General features: G+C 41.7%; 1 protein-coding gene across 2 annotated transcripts in view; it reads right to left on the reverse strand.

Annotated features, from left to right (window-relative positions):
• The window catches only part of SCHIP1 (schwannomin interacting protein 1), a 62,962-nt gene extending 45,135 nt beyond the window's left edge, over positions 1-17,827 (reverse strand). The window contains exon 1 of one of the 2 annotated variants that reach the window (XM_010839850.1): positions 17,378-17,827. In XM_010839850.1, coding sequence (XP_010838152.1) covers positions 17,378-17,407 — 30 coding nt within the window. In that variant the 5' untranslated portion in view covers positions 17,408-17,827. Of the gene's footprint in view, positions 1-4,837; positions 5,352-17,377 lie in introns of those variants that run through there. The other variant, XM_010839849.1, reaches the window with a different exon arrangement.
• Between the last annotated feature and the right edge of the window lie 2,663 nt (positions 17,828-20,490).

Raw genomic sequence — 20,490 nt, forward strand, 5'->3', positions numbered from 1 at the left:
GGGGGGGGTGGGTAGGTGGGTAGGTGGGTAGGAATTAGGAGTAATTACTAATGGGGACAGGCTTCTTTAAGGAGGGGAGCTGATGAAAACATTCTGAATTAGAAAGCAGTGGTTTGTAGAACCCTATGAATATAACGAAAACCATCAAAGTGTACACTTGGAAACGTGAATCTTAAGGTATGTGAATTGTATCTCAGTTAATAAATAAACCTCACTCTCCCTCCCACAAACTGTGTGTGTGTGAGTCTTTTTTAAACTGAGACAAAATCCACATATCATATATCCGAAAAATCTATGGGTTCTGAAAGAACTCATTCCCTGACCACGCTGGCTCACCGAGGTGCACCAACCAGGTGATAAGATGCAAAGAAGCCTGAACGAGGAGCCAAGAGGCTTCACATTTACAAGACCTAAAACCAATCCGGCCAATTTCTCCCTTGAAAGAAAAGGAGACTCTGGCCCAGAGAGTGGAAGAGACTGTCCCTGGGGGGCTGAGGTGGGGCTGTCCAGGGTTCAGTAACTTAACGGAGTTCCTCAAGCGCATTCAGCCTCACAGATAGGAAGACGTGAGGGTGCACAGAGGTCGACGGCTGCTTTTCCTCAGTAATTGCGTGGGGCGGGCAGAGCTCTCGTCTGGAATGGCAGCTGGCATTCTGTGCTCCTGTTTATTGCAGTTTATCTCAAGCAGTCATTTCCATTCACCTTTTTAAAAAAACATGAGGCGCAGCTGGGGCTTCACTTTAAATATTGTTCCTTCCAGCCTTTTAATTTTTTCACGGGCTCCTCCCTAATCTTTCACCATAATTGGATGCACCACACTGGAGACGGCACCCCGGAGAAACAAAGCCTGGCGAGCCGGCTTGCCCATCCTCCAACCACACACGGCTGCGGCTGCGGCTCCTTCTGCCAGGAGTAGCCTGGGGACAGAAAGCCAGGCCGGCTTCCCTGTGTTTGCTCTGCTCTGGCACGAAGTGGGAGCCAGTCCTCTGCTGTATTTCATGTTAAATTTTCTTGATTTCCCCACCCCTCCCCTCCACTGGTACAGTTTGGATCTATCCCTCGCCCTGAGATGGCATGGGCTGTGCCTTTTCTAGGTCCACATCGGCCATCTGAACATCCCTCCAGGTGGCATCAATTTCAGGGCAGCCTATGTGTGTGTGTACCTCCCCATGTGGATTGTAAGCTCCCTGAGGGAAAGCCCAACCTCCCTTTTGTGATCCTGACCCCGAGCACAAAGCCAGGGACCCAGGAGGGCTCTTGGTGAGTGATAGCTGAAGGAATCAGGACACTGACCTGTGTGCCTTTGTGTCTTGAAGACAATGGGCTGTGTGACCAAAGGGCCAGAGGCTGCTCAGAGCAAGGCCGGGCCATAATGCACTGAACGTTCACACCTCGGATTCTGCCAAGGTGCAGGCTTTCTTTTCTAGATATTCAGCTACGTTTTCCATTGAGTACAGTCTTACTACTGTTCCTGAAAAAACCAGAGGTCCTAAATGAAACATCTTTCTTACCAACAGGACCTTCCCCAAGGAAACGAAACAGATGCGTACTCTTTTCCTTCCTCTGCCTGGGTGGAAACTAATTTCAGTCACTGTAAAATGACCTTTCCCCTGAAGGCTGTTTGCCTGACTTTAAAACAAACTTGTAAAATAATCCCTATACACAGGGTGGTATTTATTAGTGCAACTGGTATAGGAAATTCTATTGTACCCAGGCAGGGATATACCAATTTTCAAATTGTTTTGGACAACTGACCTCAGAATATAAGGAGGTGAAAGAAGAAATTACTAAAACTTTTGCTTTTGGTTATATTTTAAACATCTTAGTTTTGAAAATACCTATTTGTGTACAGTCAGTCCTCCACATCTACAGATTCTGCATCTGTGGATTCAACCAACCACAGATCAAAAATATTTGAAAAAATACTTCCAGAAAGTTCCAAAAAGCAAAATGTGAATTTGCCATGCATCCAGCAGCTATTTGTATAACATTTACATTGTATTTACAATTATTTACACAGCATTTACACTGTATTAAGTAGTAGTAAGCAGGCTTCCTTGATGGCTCAGTAGGTAAAGAATCTGCCTGCAAAGCAGAAGACACAGGAGACGTGGGTTCAATCTCTGGGTCAGGAAGATCCCTTGAAGGAGGAAATGCCAACTTGCTCTAGTATTCCTGCCTGGGAAATCCCATGGATAGAGCCGTCTGGTGTGCTACAGTCCATGGGGTCACAGAATCAGACATGACTGAGCATTCAGAGGTTAGAGAGAGGTGCTATAAGTAATCTGAAGATTATTTAAAGTATATAGGAGGATGTGTGTGTTATATGCAAATACCATGTCGTGCTTGAGCATCCTGGGATTTTAGAATCTGTGGGGATTTTAGAATCTGTGGGGATCCTGAAACCAATCCCCTGTGGATACCAAAGGACTAGTGTATAAATTTCATACACACAAGATGGATTTTTACAGCTGTATATGTGTAGTTATGGGGCTTCCCAGGTGGCGCTAGTGGTAAAGACTCTGCCTGCCAATGCAGAAGACAGAAGAGACTCAGGTTCAATCCCTGGGTCAGGAAGATCCCCTAGAGGAGGGCGTGGCAACCCACTCCAGTATTCTTAGAGCTTGGAGAATCCCATGGACAGAGGAGTCTGGAGGGCTATGTTCATAGGGTCTCAAAGAGTTGGACACAACTGAAGTGACCTAGCATGCATGCGTAATTATGAGTGGGATACGTGTATGTTAATGGCTTAGGTTCAAAAACATTTTACTGATAAATATGAGATAAAAAAGCCTGCAGACCACTGCTTTATGGCATCTAAGTATCTAAGTTTTCTACTTAGTAAACCAAACAGCAAAAAAAAAGAAAGAAAGAAAAAAAATACGTTAGAGGGAAAAAAACTTAGAAAAGGAAGGTTCTAATTAGGAAAAGTGATTTTTATTTTAGGTAACTTCTTTCTTATCTTTTGTGTTTTAAAGAAGGCCTGTATCACCTGGCTTCACTAGACATTCTTAATGAAATGGTTAATAGTTTTTTTTTTTTTAAAGCATAATGAAGCCTTCATAGTTCCATGATATGTATACAATTTGAAAGCACTTTGCCTGAGAAAGGTAGATAAAGCTAAAATGACTAGAGAACAACTCTCAGATTTAGGGTCCAGAATGACACATACAGATCTCTGTGTTTCATCTCTAGATGAAACACATCTAGAAGTTTCATCTAGTAGTCTTCTATACCAACCTCTCAGATACAATTTCTCCTAAAGTCACACAGTGGCGTGCTACTGCCTTGGTGAGATAAAGGGTGATACAATGCAACTCTGTTTTGCTGTTGTTGAGGTGTTAAAGCTACTTGAGCAATTCATGTTTGACACTTTAGTCAGCATTGTTATCACGCAGCCCGCAGATCATGGTTCAGTCATTCCTGGCATCTGGGCTCTCTCTGTTTCTAAGCAGATAAAACTACAGTAGTCATTACTTTATTGTTACTGCATTAGCAAATGGTACGTCTTTTATTTCTCCTAACTGAAAACTGACCTACACTTTCCTTTTTGAGAAACGCTGTGACAAAGAAAATGTGACCAGTCCTTTGGCACTGAATGTAGAGGCAACGTGAGACCTGAGCACTTGTTCTACCGGGTTGGGTAAGTGACTCTGACTTCTGAGCATCCCAAGTATCTTTTGCACACCCACTTCTGGCAGGAGGGGACATCAGAGAAGTGTCAGGGTTTCAGGACTCTGAGCATTTATCCCCTCGGGCGCTCATTTCCTTTTGGGGATCACAAAGGACAAAACCCACACAGAGCAACACGGTATGTCATTTAAACCTCTTTTACAAATTTAAGTTTCAGTTTCTGAGAAAGAAAAGAAACTATTTGAACTGCCCTAAGAAATAAAGGATATACTTAAACAGCCCCCATACTCATACACAATTATGCATATAAGATCTAAACTGCCATATTTTACATTATTATATATAAAGATCTATTAAGACAGATCTTCTATCTCAATCTAGGGGAAAAAAAAGTGACATATTTGATCAAACTAAAAATTTAGGAGCAAGTTCTACTGTTTTAGGTCATCTGCTTCTGAGGGAAAGAGGTCTTTCTTTCCAGGTCCTGATTTTTCATACTGTGCTGTGTCGTGACCTACACTTGACTTACAGGAAATAATAAGGGGGAAGGACATAGTGTTTAGCCTTCTGTGGACAGACAAGTATACACTGGTAGTTTAATTTCATGACCTCACCCATATAACTAAAGCTATTTTTACTTGGGGTTGTTATTATGAAATGATTATCATATAAAACATACTAAAAATATATTTACTGACTTGCAAAAGAAAATGCAAGCAAAGAATTAGCAGATACTGTACCAGTTTTTTTTTAAACCCCCATACTTCTCTTAGTAAAACTTCATAGTTTTCATTGTTTAAAAAGATCAAACTGAAAAAAAAGGTCAAACTTAGAAAGATGGATTAAACATGCTAGTGGTTATTTCTTGCAGGTGAACTGTCAACATGTCAATAATTTAAAAATTTATTCCTTTCATAAAAAGCCTAACTAGAAACTAAAAGCACAAGAGAAGTTTTCTTCAACTTCAGGAGAACAACATGTGCATTCTAGTTACTGCTATAATACATTAATGAATACAAGCTGAAAAAAGCAGAAGGAAGTACTCTCCCAACTTAATGCATTCGATTCTGTGCATTGAGCTTTCCTGAATATATTATGGCAATGGCCACTGAGTGTGGAATCTGGCCACTCCTCTAGGGTTATCTTTCTCCCAGTTAGAAAAATGGTCCGATTGTTTACAAACAAAAGAGCTCTCCCCCCTTACCTTTTTATAATTCCCCTCCATATCCAATAGGGATTCTTGACTGATGATGTCATCCATTCCATCACTGTCCAAATTCATCCTTTTAACTCTTTACAATTTCAGTTAAGAAATAAGATCCCATGAATCCTGATAGGCTGATGTGCTGTTGCCCAGGACCCTGGTTCCCGCTCATGCTGACATGGAGAGCCAGCTAAGAGTCTGTGTCCGGCTGTGTGTGACCTTGCCCCCTTCTGTCCCAAAGACACCGCCCCACCCGGCCCCCCCGGTCTGTTCCACGCTCCGGCACAGGGGCAGCTGCTGTTCTCTAAGGCTTACTCTGCCCTGACACTTGGCTGGTTAAGAGTCCAGACTTTCCACATCTGCTGTCACCTTCTTCCCCTGGACGATCCTGCCTGGATGCCTCTCCCCAGCACCTTCTCTACCCCCAATCCAGGAAAAGCCAATTTAACCCCTGAACTTCCCGCTTCAGGGCTGAGTGTGGATAAGAGTTCTGGAGGAAGCCAGCAATCTTATTCTGAACTAGGGATAGAGTGTACGGGATAAAAATAGATGCAAAGCCCTGCCTCACAGACTTCACTGGCGAGTTAAAAGCTGGGTATTGCATGACAAAACCAAACAGTATAATTTAAAAGTTAACCTGTGAGACAGATGTTTGCCTTTTCCCCCTTGCCTTTTTCCTATAACCAATCATTTCTTCAAATTAAACGTGAAAGTCTCATCTTCAGGGAGAAACCCCAGCACAAGAATGAAATTCTTCTCCAACACAGAGAGGGACCCCCCTGCCCCCGGAATCGTTGCTTTGTTCTAGTAATACAGGCAGGAGAAAAAGATCCATCAACTTTTTTCTAAGAGCCGGTGGCGGGTTTTCACAAAAGAGGACGTTCCTTGCTGCTGCTCTTTTTACCCTTTTCCCATGGCTTTTGGCTTTGTTTACTGGCTTTACGTACAGAGAAGGAAAAGGCCCACAGCTGCAGGATGTTTTGATGCAAGAAGCAGACTAACAAGTGCGCACACAAACACACGCTTCTTGTTATCAAGTTACTACGGCCATAAACTAAAATATATACGCGGTATTTTTTTTGAAAGTTACTGTGTGCAGGAGAAACAGGTCAAAGAAGAATTCAAGGGCCAAGGCTCCATTTAGCAGCATAATCTTACAGTCTGACAGGCTTAGACAGGAAGCAGTAAATGTACCAGTCAATAGGTTTTCCAACGTGAATTCTTGAATTGACCAGCTTCAATGCTGTTAAGAACAGAGTTCTAGGGCAAAATGCTGTTCAAGCCAGCTCTTGACATTTGCACCTCTGCTGACGTGCTCACATCACTTTAGTATTTTCTCTCCACAAATTAAAAAAATAAAATCAATTTGTGGAAGACTTGTAGGATAAAGTTGTCTTAACGTGGTTTTCTGTAGCACTCTTTCCATAAAGCAAATATTTTCCTCTACAGCCCCTAACTCAAATCCAAACCCCTGCTTAACTCTACCCTCACCCCCACCCCAGGCCCTGAGACTGTCTTGTGCCTTTGTCAGACAGTTTGATGGAGTTGTGTCTCCCAAGCCACACTTGTCTTTGGGCAGACCTTCTCCTAGCAGAGATCTCCCATCTGACTCTCCTCCCGACCCCAGGACCCTTGCTCTGGACAGGGGTCCCCCCACCTGCATGCAAGAAGCCCAGTACACCCTCCAGGCCTGAGAGGTCATGCTGGTCACTGCGTGCTGCCATACGCTGGGTGTTCCCAAAGCCAAGAATTCTCCAGAGGTAAGGCTTTGGGGTTAAAATAAAGGATGCTCGACTTTGAAGGACCTCTGCATACTAAACTCTGCCGAAGGAGGCTAGTTAAAATGAAGCAAGCACGCATCTTATTACATGACATATATCAACATGCTTCCCAGATGGCACTAGTGCTAAAGAATCCGCTTGCCAATACAGGAGACGTAAGGGATGTGGATTTGACCCCTGGGTTGGGGAGACCCCCCAGAGAAAGGAATGGCTACCCACTCCAGTATTCTTGCCTGGAGAATCCCATGGACAGCGGAGCCTGGTGGGCTACAGTCCAGGGAGTTGCAAAGAGTCAGACACGACTGAAGCGACTTAGCACACACGGCATACCCTTTATTGGGGGTTGCTATAGGCTAGGTACTTTACAGGTGCCTCTTACATTTGTCTTCAGTCCTCACAGGAACCCTCTGAGGTGGATATTATCATCAAACTGCATTTCACAGTGGAGTGAGAAATCAGTGAGGCTAGGGAATTGCCCCAGAGTGGCAACTTGCTCACGGTCAGGCCAGAATTTGAAGCACAGAATTTGCTTCTGTGGCCCATATTCTACATGGGTGTGGAGACTGCCTCCTACTGTCTGCCCCTCTAAGAAACAACTGTACCCAACAATAATCAAATGTAGCTTTTAAAAATGGTATCACATGCTGCCACAATTTTCTAAATCACATATCTGTAACATTCAGCATGTGTCACTGCTGTCCCCTGATGATCAGACCTCAAGGAATGAAATAAAAACTCCTTCATCAATAGTTGTGACTTAACACACTGTACAGTGAACTTTGCTTTCAGGTTTACCCTGCTGCTTTTAGACTGATAATGGTTTTTCTCTAACACCGTTACAGTTTCAAGCCTTTCTCTAAGAGGGCAGAGATTTGTGTTATTCATCTTGTTTTCCCCACAGCATCTAGACACCACCTCCCACATGTTAAGTGGACGATGAATATGTTGAATAGATACATGCACAGAGGAGAAAGGTTTGGGCTGCTTACAATGTTTCCTCGGAATGCTGTCCATGGAAGGAAATATTAATAGTTTATATGAGTGCTTTTCAACCGAAATCTTTTTTGGAAACCACATACATTTAAGAGGTAAGTAAACATGGGTCTGCTCAGGTTGAAGCAGAGGGCCTACCATGAATTTCAGTGATTTCAGCCTCTTACCTAGGTTAGCATCTAGCCCATTTAGCTATCTATAATCAGGAGCTAACATGCGAGCGATTATAAAAATTTATTATTTATTTGGCCGTGCCATGCAGCTTGTGGGATCTTACTTCCCTGACCAGGGATTGAACCCAGGCCATGGCAGTGAAAGTTCTGAGTCCTAACCACTGGACCACCAGGGAATTCCCAATAAAAATTTAGATATTACAAGACTTAGTAAAGTACATAAAACTATACATCTAATTATTATCTTTTGACTTTAATTTTAACAAGCATGCACACATGTTAAGTTGTTTCAGTCATGTTTGACTCTATGACTCCATAGACTGTAGCTGGCTAGGCTCCTCTCTTCATAGGATTCTCCAGGCAAGAATACTGGAGTGGGTTGCCATGCCCTTCTTCAGGTTTTAACAAGGTGGCCTTAAATATACAGATAAAAGGACTGAACTTTCAATATTAACTATGTATATGTATAAACATATTCAAATTAATTTATATGCACCAATAATATATTGACCACATACATATATATGTGTGCGTGTATATATATATATATATATATGCATATTTATCTATAATAGATTGCCTTTTGGAGAAGGGCATCTCAAAATCCAAGATGGAAATTTCCCAGCTGTACAACAGGAACAAGGGTTAGTCCCAAGAAAGTAATAAAAACCATTCTCCTCCTCTACTCCCTATATCTTTTCTTGGCAAAAGTGATCCTCTACTAAGTTCTATGTAGAGACAAGTGATAAAACACCTTCTTTTAAAAGCTGGTCTCCAGTGGTGATGAATGTATTTTGCGCCCTCCCTAAGTGAGTGCTCGGGACATAGGCTTGTAGCCTAGACCCTTTCCAGAAGGAGCTGTATCATTACTGTCTGGATGGTTTGTGCCCGCTTAAAATATATCCTATCTTCCTGTCACAAGGACTGATCTTTGGTGCTTTCTAGAGCGTTGCTCTGTGTCCTCCAGCCACAGCATCTACATCACCTGGGAGTGGACAGGAAATGCCAACTCTCAGTTCCCACCCCAGACCTACTGAATCAAAACCTGCAGTCTTACAAGAGCTCTAAGATTTCTGAGTGCACTTCACATTTCAGAAGCACAGCTCGAGACCTTGAAAAAATTCAGTATAAGCCATTATCTTATTTTTGATCATATTTCTAGGCTTGGTGGTAAGACCCTGACTTTACATGCTTGGGATCAACACTGTAATTAATTTCACTTCCAACAGGTTCAAACGAATACAGGAAATGAAAAAGCAAAACACCACCTTAGAACACTGGAGCTGAACTTAATGTTTGGTGGTTTTGTAGCAGCCGTGCACAAACAAGAGGAGAACAGTCAGTCATGTCCTTACAGAGAACTTTTCCTGGTTTCTTTTTTACCAGGCTTCCCTGGTGGCTCAGGCAGTAAAGAACCTGCCTGCCATGCAGGAGACCTGGCTTCGATCCCTGGGTCAGGAAGTTATCCTGGAGAAGGGAATGGCTACCCACTCCAGTGTTCTTGCCTGGTGAATCCCATGAATAGAGGAGCCTAGACATGACTGGGTGACTGAATCTTTCATTTCCTCTACCGCTGCCCTCTCTAAAATGAACTCTGCCTGCAAAACATGGGGCCAGATACTAATGCTTCCTCTTAGAAAATGTACACAGAGCCACTTACAATCCCTGAGGTTGAAAGGGCCTCTGCTCACCCCCAGTGCCCTGAAATTCAAGGACCAGAATGGAGAGCTTCAGTTTCCTGTCAAGCCATAATTTGAACTGTGAGGCGCATTGGTCACGTGAGCTAATGCTTTTAAATGATCATTATCGGCCACTGGTGGAAATTATTGACTCTGAGAACACAGACCGCATTAGTGGGAAATCACTTATGCACTGTCAAAAGATCTTCCTATTCTTATTAATGGAAACTCTTAGTTCATCCTGATTAACCCTTTAGCTTCCCACCGCCTCTCCTTCAGCCTTAGCCTCCAAATTCCATGTGCTACACAAACCGACACTGATTTATAATCTCTTTTAAAATTATTTTTTTTCTTCTGTGCAGTATTCATCTAAATTTGCTTTGCTTTTCAATTAAGGTATTCTGATAGCTAGATAAACCATGAAAATCTGTATATTGTTTTGCAGAGGACGTTTCATTGTAGATTTAAAAAGTTAAACTAATGGCATTGGGAGTGTGCAGTGGAGGAGGTTAAAGCATTGGAAGGAGACAGAGTGTCAATTGTTTATTCGTATCAGAAAAACTGAGGACCACAGGCGTCAAGTTTTCCGCCCATCTGAAGACCTGAGTACGAGAAACGCCAACTGTGGTCACTGGCTGACGATGCCGCGCTTCAGAGGGGGACCATTGTTAACGCCCTCGTTATGTTTCTCTGTGCTCTTAGCATTCTTTCCCCCTTAATGGCTCTCCTACGCTGATTGTCACTAGGCCTTTGGATGACTGTTTTCTTCTGAACTCGAGCAATTTTGTCAAAGTACTTTCTATTTCAGGAAGCTTGGTAATTTCTGATGCTTCCACATAGTGCTCAGGGGAATACTAAGTACACCAAGATCTCACATTTTCCCTTGGTACGGAGAATATAAATAAATAATAGAATACGATACTATTAATCTTGAGCTTCTGCATGTAAAGTCTTAGTTACCCAAGACTGTGCATGTGCGCGTGTGCGTGCATGCACGTGTGTGTGTGTGTGTGTGTGTGAAGGTGAGGTCTCTGCTCTTCATGCAAGCACTGACATGTATCATCGCAATGTGCCCACTTCCTTCCAATCCCCACCACCACTCTCTTTCCAAGAGAAAATACTAGACTTTTGGCTTAAAATATGCATTGCACATTTATTTCTTAAAATCACTTGATGTCTAAATCATGATGTTTGAGGCTCTCAGTGCTACTTTAAATAGGAATGATGTGCTTGTACTAAATTTCTATTTCAGATCAGGCCCACACTGAAACCCTGTTAAAATGATTTTTTCCCTCCCATCTGGGCACTTATCACTGTGCTCCTTTTGTGGTAAAACATACACATTTTATTTTCAGATATACAGCCTAAAAACAAGTGCAGATGAATTTGTATCCAGAACTATTTTCTTAATTTTTAAGGTGATAGACATGTTATTCCCTCCTCATACAAACACACTGTATCTCAACAAGGCAAAATACAACTATACCCCCAACCAGGCAAAACAATGAAGACAACGTATTCTTCAACACTCCAGGGAAAAAAATTCTCCAATCAAATAAAAATCTATACAACAAGACATAAAAATAACTTCATTGAACTTTTATTTTACTCATTTATTTTTCATTGAACTTATATTTTAAAAGCCTGTATCAAATAGTGCACTAAATGCTTTGAAATTCCCCTATTAGGTCAGTATATTTTTTTTCCCTGCTGTGGATGAAACTAGGCTTAAATGGAGTGGAATCTTAGATGAAGTCAAATTTGATACCTTGTTTTCTCATTCACACGAAGAGGGGACTGGAAAATGAGCCCTCTCTTGGCCTGGTGTCAATGGGGACAGGACTATATTTCCTTTCTTTTGTTAACCAGTAAATAACCCACTAGAGAGACTTCCTTGGCAGTCCCGTGGCTAAAACTCTACGATTCCAATGCAGGGGCTGAGGTTTCCATCCTTAGTCAAGTAACCAAGATCCCACATACCATGCATGGAGGCAAAAACAAAACAAAACAAAACAACCCACTAGAATCTGGGCACGAAGGTCTGTTTACTACTTTCTCCCAGCAAGAGCTTTTTAAGATATCTTGATGTACTACTTAAATTGATATACTCCCTAGTTTTATCATTTGAGACCAATATAGGACACCTTTCATTCTAGGTGATGGGTACAAGACTTCAATTGGGCTGAAACACTTTGCCCAAGGGATATTTGGTGTTTCAGGAGGCAGTAAAATTACCCCTCTATATGGTAGGAAGATTTATGAAAACTGCAAAATTCAGTATGTTAAGAAAGGTGTCTTGAGGATGACTACTAGCTTCCACTGACCACGGGTGTTTTGAAGAAGTGCCTGGGGACAGACCATGAGGCTCACCTTGGGGAACCTCTCTTGGTGAAGGAGAAGTAGGTGTGGTGGTATACTCTTGATGACTGTCTCTGGGAAGGGTGGGATGTGTGTCTCTTTCATTTTGTTCCTTGCACCATGTCCCTCATCTCAGCACATGGGATGGCAACTGGGCAAGAGGCTCATAAGCCACATACAAGGAGTAGAAATTTTCATACTTCCCATATTTTCTTTAGGATAAATTTCCAACTTCTTTGCATGGCATTCAGGGCCTAACTCTGGGAACTTCCCTGGTGGTCCAGTGGCTAAGACTGATCTCCCAGTGCAGGGGGATCACCTTCACCCACTCCCAGTTGCAATGCACAGATCTGAGCTCCTCTCTGGTATTACGAAGCAAAACCCTCATCCTGGGGACTCAGAACAGGACCAACTGTAGAAAATCCAATCAGTCCAACACACATTTATGGAACACACAATCTGTGTATAGGGCAGGAAATGAAAATCAGGCGTTTGTCCTCAAGGAGCCTGTTGTCTAATCGGGGAGGCAGACTTATATGTCACTAGCTGTAAAAGGGTTCTTACAGAGGTAAAAACAAGATGCACTGAGGAGGAGAAAGTTTCCTGATGGAAGTGACACGAGCCTCAGAGTGCATCAGCTTGCAACAGGCATAAGCAGGTGTAGGGGTGGCAGGGACTCCAGGCTGAGGCAGCACAGCAAAGAAAAAGGATTGACGGCTGAGTGGGGCAGGGGGACAAGGTGGGGAGGGAGGCGTGTTTCTGTCCAGGGTTCAGATCATGGCCTTTTTTAAAAAAAAATAATACATATATTTTTAGTATTTATTTCTTTATTTGGCTGTGCTGGGTCTTAGTTATGACACAATGGATCTTCAATTTTCATTGTGGCATGCAAGATCTTTAGTGTTGGCATGTGAATTCTTAGTTTTGGCACGTGGGATCTAGTCCCCAGGGATCAAACCCAGGCCCCCTGCATTGGGAACATGGAGTCTTAGCCACTGGACCACCAGGGAAGTCCCCATGATTAGGCCTTAAATGCCATGCAAAAGTTTATCCTAAAGAAAATGGGGAAGTATGAAAATTTCCACTCTGCTTTTTCAAGATCAGGAGTGCATTTGAAGGAAGAGTCTCTTTATGCTCCCAAGGGAGGAAAAAGATGAGAGTCATTTACATACCATTTCACTTTTTTCCTCTTTCATTTCTACTGGAGCTGAGACCATGAGGGTATGGTTTATATCTGGAGTGGTCATAAAGGAATTTAAGCAAGGGAAAGAAAGGGATAAAAGTGTGTCACTGGTTTTATATACACATTAATCCCCATAACTGACTGCAGGGAAAGAGGAGAAAATCTTTGGGAGTTTTTAAGCAAAATGGACCCTTTGACCTAAGCTTGTGCTTTCAAGTTAACAGTATTTTGACGCTTTCTATCTGAGATCGTGTAGAGGAATCTGGTCTCTTAAAGGCTGCCAGGCCCGAAGCTGTGGGCAAGGCTCTTTCCTGAAGAGATTGGCTTCCTCCCAAGACTGGAAAATGGAGGTCGATAGCTCTATCTTTTAACACGGCTACAACTGAAAATGACAAGACATGCCTCAGTAACCTCTGTGCTAATGTAAATCCTGCAAGGGAGAAAAGTATACAAAGATGTCGACAACCTGAGAAACTTTAAAAATAAAACAACCATGAAAAATTCTGCCTGAGAATTTCTCTCTGAACATCCCCCTACTCAGATGAGTTTTTTCATAGCATGGCATATCCATCCACCTCCAACAGGGGGTTCAAGCTCTAGGAAGCAGTGAAACTCCTTTTCAGAACAATCATCTATTAGGAAAAGTAATACCTGAGAATCAGTTATACTCTCTATATTAGCAATAAATAATTGGGAAGTGAAGCAATGCATGGTTTCCTGGGGCTGCTTTATAATCTTCACTGAGCCCTTTACGTAAACATTGGGAGAAAGTGGCCCTTAATTCATGGTAACTGACTTGTTGATGCAGAAAGGTGGCCTCTGGCAGGGACCTCCCAACTATCATGCCAGGATGTTAACAAGAAAAAATACCATTTCACAGATGAGAAAAGTAACAAAAAATAAAGGGATAATCTGATCCTAAGACACTGAAATCAGGGCATGTTGACGGCAGGGAGTTGGAATAGGAATTGGATTGAAAATCATCCCAATGTCCATCAAAGTGTAAGAAACCACAATGCTATAGAGTGTTTACAGTGCCTTTTTTCTTACTCAATTTTACATACAATAGTCACATGCATCCATATTATTTGAGAGCGTGTTCTTAGCACTGAGAGAGCAGATGGACACAAACCTAAAAATGCTTGTCCCCGTGGAGCTTCTGTGGAGTAAGGAAGACAGAAAATAGACAAAAATGTAGTCTGATGGGCTTCCCAGGTGGCACAGTGGTAAAGAATCCATCTGCCAACGCAGGAGATGTGGATTCAATTCCTGGGTCGGAAAGATCCCCTTGAGGAGGAAATGGGAACCTATTCCAGTATTCTCACCTGGAGAATCTCATGGACAGAGGAGCTTGGCGGGTTATAGTCCATAGGATCGCAAAGAGTCAGACATGACTGAGCGACTGAACACAGCACAGCACATGTAGTCTGATGGATGGTGATGAACGCCAAATAAAAAAGTAAAGTGTAATAGCAAGATTGGATAGAGTTGGGGAATTGGAAGTTGACACAGAAAGTCCAGAGGAGGCCTTCACAAGAAGGTGACAAGTGAGAGTAAGCTGTGGGGGTCACCAACAGGAGCAATACCTGATGCCAGGGTGAATCTGAATTTCAGGTAGAAGTGAACAATTTTTTAGTATAAACATGCCCCAAACAGGGCAGATTGCTTGCTAAACCTGCAACCACCTGGGCTCCCTGGAGGGAAGCACATACCAGGCAGGAGGGACAGCACATGCAGGAAGCATGAGAAGAGGGGGTGAAGGGGCAGAGGGGGTGGGAGAGGAGTCTGAGAGGAATCAGGGGTGAGGTGATGTAAGACCCTGGGGGCCCCTGGTGGGATGTGGGCTTTTATGCCGAGGAGGAGAATTATGAGATGGGTGGCAGGCTCTGATTTAGGTCTTAAGAGAGCATTTGGGTTCTGCGTTGAACACAGACCACAGAACAGGGGCAAGGGCAGGAGTAGTCTGAAGACTGCTACTGCTCGAAGATGATGATGATGATGACAAAGGTAATAGCAACACACACCCAGACATGCGCACCGAATTATCCAAATGAGTCTGAGGGGAATGGCCTCCGAAGCCCCATTCAGGGTTTCTCCATTCAGAGACCGTGGTATACAGGACTTCCTGACAGTCCAGTGGTTAAGACTCTGCTTCCACTGAAGAGGGTGTGGGTTCCATCCCTGGTCAGGAAATGACCATATGCCAAAAAAAAAAAAAGAAAAGAAAAGGGAGGGGAACTATATATACCTATGGCTGATTCATGTTGATATTTGGCAGAAAACAACAAAATACTGTAAAGCAATTATCCTTCAATTAAAAAAAAAACAAATAAAATCAGATTAAAAAAAAAGAAACTATGGTATACATTATGGATGAAAGGAATCAGTCCTACAAATAAATTCCTTCTACTCACTAAGATGCTAATCTAGGGACTTTGTTTTAACTACTCTATTATCATCCTTAAGAATAGATAAATCAATAAGCAAGCCTTCATCAGAAAAGGGGACATTTCTAAAAAACATCATTGTTGATATTACCAGTGACCATGATAACATCTAGAACTTAGAGAAACTGCCCGTTCAGAATCTGTGATGTTAGGTGGGTTCTAAAACTAAGGTTTCCAAGTAGGATTGAGACATGGCTTCATGGCTAATATTTCTTTATTTGCTGAGTTATGAACAGAGGGAGAGCATTTTAAAAGGACAGACACATAAAGTTCTATAAAACCCCATGGAGATGTAGAATCTATTGCCTATTATCACCTGCCTAATGGACATAATTTTATTCTAAAAATAAGCAATAAGTACTTCAAAAACTATTGAATACACAATCAGTGTTATATGTTGTAGTTCATATAAAAGAAAATCAATTTGTTTTCCTCTGGAAGCAGAAGGCTAAACAACCCCTCCCCTCCTGATGGCACTGCTGATATTTGACCAATCTGTGACTTATAAAACCAGTGACTCCATGTTCAACCAAATGAAAAGATATACGGAATAATCTTGTAGCATCTTGCCTTCAAAAAATTACATTACATAGCTTCTCTAAAAAGTGAGCAGAAAAATAATTTTAATTATTACAGTAATTTAATCACCTGGAGCCATGCCATAAGTAGCTTAGTCTCTCCATAAAAGTCGACACTCTCCACTCCCCCACTGTATTGTGTGTAAGTTTTGTTGTTTCCTCAGCATCATGACCCTTTTCTCAGGCATGGTAAGAACTATGAAGCATAAATCTTGTTATCTAGGATCTATGGACCTAAATGGACTATAAAATGAAAATACTATAAGACAAGCCCACAATTACAAAATTCCAATTATTAAGCAGAGAAAAAAGTGCATAAACATATTTTCTAGGCATACACTGCTTAGCTGGGAAACGACTGCTTTGAGTCTTGTGAGATGTACTATTCTGCCTGCATACATTCACTACTGTGAAATCCGACCTTCTGAGAAACACCTGCTGGTCTCAGGTATCTTACCTCACACAAGGAAGAGGCATTGTTAAATTAGAGAAATGGTCCCTTGGAGCTTCTAAACTCGGTCAGTTGAGTGATACCCTGATATTAACTATCCATGACTTGGACTAGCCGTGCTTACTGCTGCAGAGAAATTACTCTGAGAACCTTCTTGTTGTCTGTTTACAAGGAGGATATTTTCAGTGTTGCTTCCACAGTTCTAGTCACACTCTAGAACTGGTCTTTTGAGATTCTCTAAGTGCTTACTTCAAAACTCCAGACAGAAAATTAAGGACAGAGATGAGTACATGCTACTAAAAATTCCTATTTGGAGTTTTTTACGCATGTTGGTACCTTAATTCTTATTTACTAGTCATTTAAAACAACATACTAGTAAAAATAAGTTTGGAGAGACAAGTGCAACTTTAAATGTCAAGTGCATACCAGCTGGTGTTTGAAAATTTGTCAGATCATCAATTATTACTTCTGATTAATATAATTTCCTTCAAGACAATCCTAAAAACTGGATGTGAAGCAACTTGCCTCCTATGCAATGAGCAAAAATATTTTTCCCTTTTATCTATGTGAAATTCCACCCAGATTTATCTTTTCCAAAGCCCCTTAAATTCAAAGTTTAACGCGATTTCTCTTATTTTGCAGAGACATACAGAATGTGCAAAACACAGATCACCTCAGCGGATTTCACATATGCTTTAAAGGCCAAGAAGCAGAGTTTTCTGCCCCATTACTCCCCAGAAAATCTAATTACAATTCAGATACTGTATGTGATGGAGGCCAGGAGTGTAGGATGGCAAAATCCCGTGAAAACCCAGAAAGAGGCAACCTGCTGCTCTGGACGAGGAAGGCCTCCTCTCCCAAAGGATGCCGGCCTCACGATCAGGCTTTAAATCTTACCTGATACGAACAGTTCTCCTGATGTACCATCTCAGTGCATCCTAGGGAGCAGACCCCAAAGCAGGACTGCTCAGCGAGGCTGCGGAGGGAAAGCGCGGAGCATCCACTGGCTGAGAGAACGCCCTGGGAAGGCAGGGGCTCCCCGCAGATTAAAATGGATGCTGTTTCGCTGATCAACCTGCGCAGTGGCACTGCCTGCGCTGGGAAGCGCGCAGCGAGCCGAGCTGCTCTCCTCGGAAACCAGCAGTAAGGCTTACAAACATGGAGCTAGGACCGGGCTGGGGGAGGGGGCGCGCTCATCACTGGCACAATCAGCCAATTATATTATCGGCACAAAGAAAAGGATCAGTCTGGGGCTGGTGTGACCTTCTGGTGCTTTATGAAGGCAGTTAACTGATGTGGAAACATTCTAGTCCTCATTAAAGGGGAAAAAGGCCAGCGAGGGAGAGGGAGAGAGGCAGACACAAATCAATGTTGCAGTTGAACATTTCTAACCTCCGGCATCATCCTTCCTGCCCACTGATGTTGCTTGCCTGGTGCTTGTGAAACGAGAGCCCATAAGGACCATTTCAGAACTTTGAACAGGCGAAAGGGAAAACAATCCATTCTGAATTTTGATACCGAAGGGGTGTTCTCTGTGTTGAGTGTTTGAAGTGTTTGTCAACTTTATAGCTAAAATGAGGACCTTCATTCTTTTTAAAAATATTATTTTGGAATTCTTTCGATTTTCTACTCATTTTTGGTTCTTATCTGCTTTTTAAGTCAAACAGAAGAAGATGAAATAATTATTCCCATAACTTTTTAGGGAGAGGGCTTAGTAAAGTATTAAAGTCAGTATAATTCATTTCATGAAAATGAAACTAAAGTGCAAGTTTTTTTAAAAGGTCATATATATATATATATTTATATATATAAAACCCAGTGCTATGACTTGAATATATAGACACCCTCTATATATACAGCAATATGATCCTAGAAACAGACCATTCCATGTAAGTGACCATAATAGAAAGGATTCTGGACTTCCAGATAGTAATCAAAGGACACACAAGTTGGACCATACATGTCTCTGGTAAAAAGAGGAGCCAGTTTTTGACTTCTTCAGGACTGTTGTTGGATTTCAGTTTATAAGGAGGAACAACTAGGCCTATAAATTCTTGAAGCTTTAATGATAGAAAATTTAAAAAATAAACACAATGAAATTTCCCTATCTATATTTCTCAGTTGCTACAGGCAACTCATTTTGTTCTTTCTTAATAAAAACAAGTGGTTCTCAAAATGATGCTCAAACAAATTGAACCCAGTAAAATCTTGACTGAATTTAAACCAAGTTTAAAAACATTCTTAAGCTATTTTGCTATATCTATATCTATCTTCTTCAATACTCTTTTTAATAACTGCAAAGTGTTCATTATGCTATTAATAAGAAAAACAAGTGCTGTTGCCTGATGAGTGGGATCAACACATTTGACAAGTTTTCATATCAAACTCAATCTTAGAGAGTGCCGAGAGTTTGTGTTAAGGATATTTGGCGAAATATTTTTAATCTTATAACTTAACAACATCTCTGTTGCTTGGAAAGAGAAAAACCTATTTTTCTGAATGTTCTTAATTTTCATGACTTGAGATTCTGACAGGAGAGAAGCTGGCTGAGTTCAATTCCAGAGACACATTCACAAGCCTGGCTTCAGCTTCCTGGTTAAGACAGTGGAAAGGCGACAGGAAAGACCCAGCTGGTGATCTCACAGGCTGCCATTTCCGCATAGGCTCGTTGGGTTCCAAGGAAAAAGCACTCTGGACACGAAACCTGCCAAACTTGAGGGCCTGGAATCTAGGGGATAGCCAGGCCACTAACATGTACAAGACTTCTTAGGCCAGCTTGTTGGCAGGTGGTCCAATGAGAGCTTGATGAACGAAGCAGACAGCTGAGCTAGACGATGAGTCTTCTTAAACAGAAAAGAGGACAGCAAGTCTTCAACGAAAGCAAACAACAGGCAACATATCCCCATCCTAAATTTCATTCCTCCCTCTTGAGCAATCCATATACGACAGAGACAGAGGCTGCTTTGTGGAGTGCCTTGCTATACAACTGCACAGATGAAGGCTGTGGAATCTGAAGTATGTGCAAGGAAAAGTAAGCCAAAGTTCCTTTGCAAGGTAGCAAATAAGATGAAATGGAAATCTTATGCCTGATATAGGAGGTGACTATATGGAAAAGGTGACTTTTCCAAGACAGAACAGCTTTACTCCAAAGGCTGCTAAAACTTTAGTCAGGTTACTATTTTGACAATCTAGGAACATGCTTTCAAGCTATACAAGGCCTAAAAAGTTGCTTTCTGGACTCTGTTCTCTTCTGAAAACTGAGAGCTTCGGGATATATTACATAAACTTCTAAAGACATTTATCATGTGTTGTTTAAAAAAAAAAAAAAAGCCTAAACATGATCCCACTCTTCACAGTTGCTGTTCCATAAATAATGGAAGTGACTCAGAGGTGGCTATGGGGAGAACAGATTTCTGACAATTGTCTCCCAAATCCTGTCAAAAAGCCCTCTCAAGAGGTATAAACAAGATTTAAAAAAAAAGGAATATATCAAGCAAGCTTCCTTCTATACTCATTCACTGGAAAGGACTTTGTGTTACAATTTAAATTATGATTTGCTAGTACAAAAAAACTAAACAGAAATCAGCTGTTCCAAGACCACATAAGCTAGAATAACTTACCAAGATACAGTAACATTTATTATTTTTTGACTAAAAAATATTGATGAACTGTTTAATATACTTCTGTATGTAGCATAGAGATGCTTTTTGTTTTCTTCTCAGGTCTTCACAACTTTTCTTCCCATAGAAAGTATTGGGTTTCAGATTTAGCTGGGGACTTAAGAGATAAACTGTTATTTTCCAGATATGGACACTGAAGCCTAAGAGAGTGGTGACATGCCCAAGAACATAAATCTTCCAGCAACGGCAATAAGAAGAAAAAAAATCCTCCAGATTTTCTTGTGATTGAGTTCATATAAAAAATGCTAAATGAAGGCCACAGGACTTGAAGAAATAAACCCCTTTTGACTGAACTAATGTAGGCTGGCCTTGAAATCAAAATCTATGGTA

This window comes from Bison bison, unplaced genomic scaffold (genome assembly GCF_000754665.1).
Source record: "Bison bison bison isolate TAMUID 2011002044 unplaced genomic scaffold, Bison_UMD1.0 scf7180017864135, whole genome shotgun sequence".
NCBI classification, from domain to species: Eukaryota; Metazoa; Chordata; class Mammalia; order Artiodactyla; family Bovidae; genus Bison; species Bison bison.